This window comes from Micropterus dolomieu, linkage group LG01 (genome assembly GCF_021292245.1).
Source record: "Micropterus dolomieu isolate WLL.071019.BEF.003 ecotype Adirondacks linkage group LG01, ASM2129224v1, whole genome shotgun sequence".
In the NCBI taxonomy this organism is placed as follows: domain Eukaryota; kingdom Metazoa; phylum Chordata; class Actinopteri; order Centrarchiformes; family Centrarchidae; genus Micropterus; species Micropterus dolomieu.
Genome location: NC_060150.1, coordinates 6,361,420 through 6,366,922, shown reverse-complemented (window position 1 = coordinate 6,366,922; position 5,503 = coordinate 6,361,420). Strand labels below are relative to the sequence as shown.

Sequence of the window (5,503 nt, the reverse complement as noted above, 5' to 3'; positions counted from 1 at the left end):
TGCAAGACAGTTGAGTTTTCTATTGTCTTTAAAGTCAAAATGTCCAAATGACACTTGAAGGATTCAGTGAATGTGTGATTCTTACTCTCCTGGAAATCCAAAGTCCAACTATGAAACTTCAGGTACACCAAAGATGGTGCTATTCCTTTTAATTTTAATGCAAACTGTCCCAACACACATTTCTGTACTCTTGCACTTTCTCATAAAAGATCGTAACATTATCTTCTTATTAGACAACAAGCCCGTTGCTGAGCCCACAAGGGAAATATTGCTTAAGGTAAAAAAAAACAAACCCTTTTGCTTTCTGTGTAACTAGATATGGTATTTATTTTCATCCACATGACATCAAAGTAAGATTTGGAGGCATTTATGCAGCATTTGACAAAATAAATGTACAAATAGGCAGTTGAAACGAACAAACAAAAGTATGAGACAATTTCAACAGAAATGTATTTCGACACACTCCATCTGAGCTGTGTTCTGATTCCTCCCTGTAAACTTGAAAGTCAGAGTGAATAGGAACAATATCAAAAGGAAATTGAACTACTAAAGATAGTGTTTTTCTAAAGGCTGAACAACATTTGTAGATCAGTTTCAATATCAACGTGCAAAACTGATTTTTACTGATACTGTTAGATTTGGTTCTCAGAATCCTGTTCAACAATACTACCTGTATTTACACAAACAAAGGCAGCTTTGGATAGTGAGGTTACAATATCATTGGTTAATCAACATGTGCAAACCTGAAATTAAGGCACTTAGTTTGTTTTTTTGGATTATGCAGCATCAGCGTACTCAGCAGCAATTTAACGTACGATAAATGTGAAGCATAGAAAATAAATAGTGGTCTATGTCAACAACTTTAACAGCAGTGATTTCCAAGCTCTTTCAGCTTGAAGGAAACAAACAGCATTATGTGCGTATATTTGGCTGAGCCGTTCAAGGCCACACTGGGGCCGGAGCCGTTGCAGATCCTGTCCTCAGTCTCGTCAGCAGCTTGGAGTGGATGAGGCCTTTCTATCCAGGCCCTGTGTGCTTTCACCAGAGGCTGGAGGGACGCAGCACGAGCCCAGGCACTTTCTGAAGTCCTCCGGCAACGCAGCAGCCTCCCTGAGCTCACAGCGCGGTCTCAAAGATGACCAGGTTACCGTCGGCTGTTTCTGCGTGTCCGTTTGATATGCTGGGATGGCTTCTACTGTCGTAAGCCTGAGAAGACATGGTTTGGAAAGTCAGAGCTTCAGGTAAGAAAAACTTCAAATTTTAAGTGTGTACAGAGAAAGTAAAACTCACCTGTTTAGCTGCCTCTAATAGAGCTGCTGCCTCCTGCTTTCCAGTCTGCTGCACCATTTTATAGAAGATGCCATCTGACTGTTGAAGCAGCGTGTAAGGCTCCGCATAGGCATGAATTCTCCCTGCATCTAGAACCTGGAGATGACAATGGATTTCTGTGTATTAATTCAACTATCTGTGCCTTTTTAGTTGACTTGCAGATATTGAAGGTTGGGCATAGTTTTGGTTTTATTTTTTTCCGGGTTTTGAAAATATAAGATTTCATTTGTGGTCCAGAGACGTTAGTCCTTAGATTAACTCTTTAGTAGCCAGTAGTCCCAATGAAAGCTGTCGACAGCTGTGAGGTCCACACATGAAATCCCATTCACCTCCATTGTACAGGCTGGTGGCAGAAATCTCACATCCTTGTCAAATAAAACCAAATCTATTTGCACGAGTAGAAACTAGATACCACAAAGAGACTTCTTGTAATTTGGGTGTAAACATCAAGCTAAAACTTCATTTCTGAGGTCCTCCTATCACAGCTTTCACATTTAGCAATTTTCAGTAACGTCATACTAGTTCCAAACATCTTTGCTGCCCTCTTGTGGTTTGTGGGTATACTGATCCACACAGGTGCATCTAAAAAATAAATGAACATTGTGAGCACCAGAACCAGACTGAGATTCTGAGGCTCTTCTTAGGTCGACATTTCTGTATTATAAATTCTTTATTCTAATACATTTTGAGATGCCCTGTAAGCCGTAATCATCTAGATAAAAACGAACAAAAAGGAGGCTTGAAATGTTTCACTTTGTGTAATGAATCAGGAACATAGTTTCACTTTGGAGTTAAATTACAGAAGAAAATAAACTTTTCCACGATATTTTTTTTTTTTTAAATGTACCTGTACTATAACATTTATTCCTTAAAAATTACTAGTAACTAATTAGTAAAAATCAAGTACTACTATCTAATAAATTGTTACTAGTAGCTTTTTAATAGACACGTTTTCAGGAAAAAATTAACGTTACAGCTTGCCATACATTTTTGCCATTGACATCTATGGGGCATAACAGTTCAGATATCGTCTCTTCGTTAGTTACTAGTAACGATTCCATTCAGAGTATCAACCCATCTTACTAGTGACAAATGGATAGATATCTGAACTGCTATGCCCCATAGATGTCAATGGCAACAATGTACAAATAGTTACCAGTAAGTAACTAAAAATGAAGTACTAGTAAGATAGGAATAAATGTTGAAACAGCTTGCTACATGTCTCTGCTGCAAAATGCGAACTTCAACCACAAGAGGGCAGCAAAAACAAAGTTTGCAACTGGTGTGATTTTACTCTTACTGGAAATTGTGCAGAGTTGCATACATTGCTCACAGTGACGCTTAACATTAGCAGTGTAGGATCTGTCTTCACTCTAAACTAAAATTAAGTAATTTTGCTTTTTGAGTGCGAGATGCTAACATCAATCTCATGTCTGTGCCTAAAGTACGGAGCTAGTCTAAGGGCAGTGATTGTACACCAACAGATGCGACTCTAGACGAGTAAAATGCTGCAAATAACAAGTGATTCTCTCTAAGCTAAACTAACTGACTCCATATTTAATGAACAGACATGAGTGATGGGAGCCTTCTCATCTTACTCTTGAAATTAAAGAATCTTTCTCTACACTAGAATCCCTGAGTGAGAGGACTCACCAGTATCCGGTCGCTGTCTATGATGGTGTTGAGACGATGAGCTATGGTCAGCACGGTGCATTCTCTGAACTTGTCCCGTATGGTTTTCTGGATCAGTTCATCTGTCCTGTGGAGAGGCACGGCACACAGCAAGTCAGTGTTTAGTAAGAAAACACTACTTTTGTTCCTTTGTTTGGAACTGCAGTAAGAGTGGTTTGAGATGGTTCTTCAGTTTCACTAATCGGATGAAAAATACATAACCGGTCAAACGTTTTTCAACACCCCCCTTTTTTCTAGTTTGTAAATGTTTATAAGTTCAAGTCCAGAGAAAAACCTTAAATAGAAGTTAAAAACATTTACAGAGATAAAATTGAAATCTACATTTGTCGACAGTGTTGGTTGATTGTTGGTAGCAACATTGTAACAGTGGTTACTTGCTTGTTTTCCAAATATTTATTGCTTGATGACCTTGTGCTAGATGCCTCAGGCATATCAGTGAAAAACGTTTATTAACGGAAGTCAATCAAGCCTAAAAAACAAAATTGTACGTACAGTGAAGTGTTAACATGTTTTTATACACCAAAAACCAGCTGTACACGTGGATGTCATGCAACAGTGGAGTGTGATATTAAGTCTGATTTCTGTAACCTGCTAGTTTATCTATTCTACTTTTAAAAAGTTGTATTATTATAAAAACAGAAATTCAACAAATATGAATATAAATTTATATTACAGCATTAAATGGAAACTTGACTCCTTTGCAGACTTACAAGTCAATGGAGCATAGCCATGAAAGTGTCAGACCTCCGTTAGAGAGAGTCCTATTCTGCGCTGTGCTTGGCCCGCTGCATATTCAGAGCATTGCCACGCCCTGAAAAGCAGTCTTTTTCTAAGATATGATTAGTCAGAGAGGTTGATAGGAGAAGTATGATTTTATTCCCTTTCTAAAACAAATCCAGAAAAATGTAGGCTGTGGGTTGTTCCTAATGTAACATTAGTTGTTTATATTCTGCTTTTTAATGATTGTAATAGTGAACAGAGTTGCTCCTTAATAATGTTGTCCATCGTCAGGTGATGTGGTGGTCCACTTTTACTCTGATCTGTAGGCTTTAGCTTCTGTCTTCAAATGCACAATGCAAACCTTTGAGATTGCTTTTTTAATTTTTCCAAAAAGTAATTAATTAATACTTCTCCAGGGAGTTATAGACAGTGGCAGTCTGGCTTAGCAAAGGTTCAGTTGACCCTTCGCAAAGCCACACTATTGTCTAATTTTTGGAAAAAATAATCTCAGAAAGAGGCAGACAATTTTGCAGTTGCATTATACATTTTAAGGTTGTTTTGAGGCTATTAAGACAGAAGCTAAAGCTTACCGATCACAGAGTCAAAGTGAACTACGGTTTTACCTGACTGTTGAGAAAGAGGACAACGATATTAAGGATAAACACTGTTCCTGCACATCTGGGTAGGTCTTTAGAACTGTACATTCAGTATTATGTTAGGTAGCGTTAGCTAACTAACATTACATTAGGAACAAGTAGATATTTTAAACACTTTGGAACAGCCTGTGTTAAAACACCCTCAGAAGCTTTATTACAACTGAAAAGGCATTTAATGAACGAAGACAGATCAGTTTGTCATCGGTTGATCCTACAGTGAAACAACATGTGATGTAAATGTTTTTCACTGGACTTGAACTACTTATATTTCAATACAAACTTCAAAAATGGGGGATGTTTTAAAATTTTTGACCGGTAGTGTGCCTCTTTTCTTACAGGCAGAACACAGCTAAAAGCTCATCTCCACTGTCGACTTTCCATGTGGCACGTTTAATCCTCCAGTTACACACACAAATTACACAGCGTGTCAAGAGGCAGTATTTCACATTACCATATCGAGACACCCGTGTCAGCAGTACCTGGGGTCCACGTTGGCTGTGGCCTCATCGATGATGAGGATGCGGTTCTTCCTCAGGATGGCTCTGGCCAGACACACCAGCTGTCTCTGGCCCACGCTGAAGTTGGAGCCCGACTCGGCCAGAACGGTCTCCAGCTTACAAGGCAGCTCCTCCACCACAGACTTGAGCTGCACCTGCAGGGAACATTAAGATCTGATTACTCTGTGTGCACTGATCTCCAAGCCATGACAATGGAATTAAAGCCTACATAATCCAGACAGTCTCTGTAGTTGTGACTGATTAATAAGACCAGGATGTGTGTGAGCACAAACAGTGATCCTGGTTTAAATTAATCTAAAATTAAAACCGTAATAACATCAGTGGTGGACAGTAACTTATTACATTTACTTAAGTACTGTATTCTACTCCACCACATCTCAGAGGGGACTATTGTAATTTTTACTTCATTACATTTATCTGACAGCTTCAGTTACTAGTTACTTTACAAACATCAAATATGAAGTTTATTAATTTTGATGTTTTTTTATAAATGAAATGAAAGTTTATACAAGTACAGCTGCATTAATTGACTGATGGAAATATTTTGGATCAATGTTTTGTGGTTTATTTTGTAAATTTATCACACAA

The 5,503-nt window shown here is 38.3% G+C and overlaps 1 protein-coding gene and 1 long non-coding RNA gene across 2 annotated transcripts in view; one reads left to right on the top strand and one right to left on the bottom strand.

Annotated features, from left to right (window-relative positions):
- Positions 1–301: 301 nt before the first annotated feature.
- Positions 302–5,503, bottom strand: part of abcc4 (ATP-binding cassette, sub-family C (CFTR/MRP), member 4) — a 38,909-nt gene continuing 33,707 nt past the window's right edge. Inside the window, exons 28-31 of the mRNA XM_046054035.1 lie at positions 4,877–5,049; positions 2,983–3,088; positions 1,291–1,425; positions 302–1,206 (exon numbers count right to left, since the gene is read on the bottom strand). Coding sequence (XP_045909991.1) covers positions 1,117–1,206; positions 1,291–1,425; positions 2,983–3,088; positions 4,877–5,049 — 504 coding nt within the window. The 3' untranslated portion in view covers positions 302–1,116. The remainder of the gene's footprint in view (positions 1,207–1,290; positions 1,426–2,982; positions 3,089–4,876; positions 5,050–5,503) is intronic.
- On the top strand, positions 947–5,232 carry LOC123973793. The gene is made up of 3 exons (XR_006825703.1): positions 947–1,241; positions 2,960–3,114; positions 4,736–5,232. It is a non-coding gene; the product is annotated as an uncharacterized LOC123973793 (long non-coding RNA).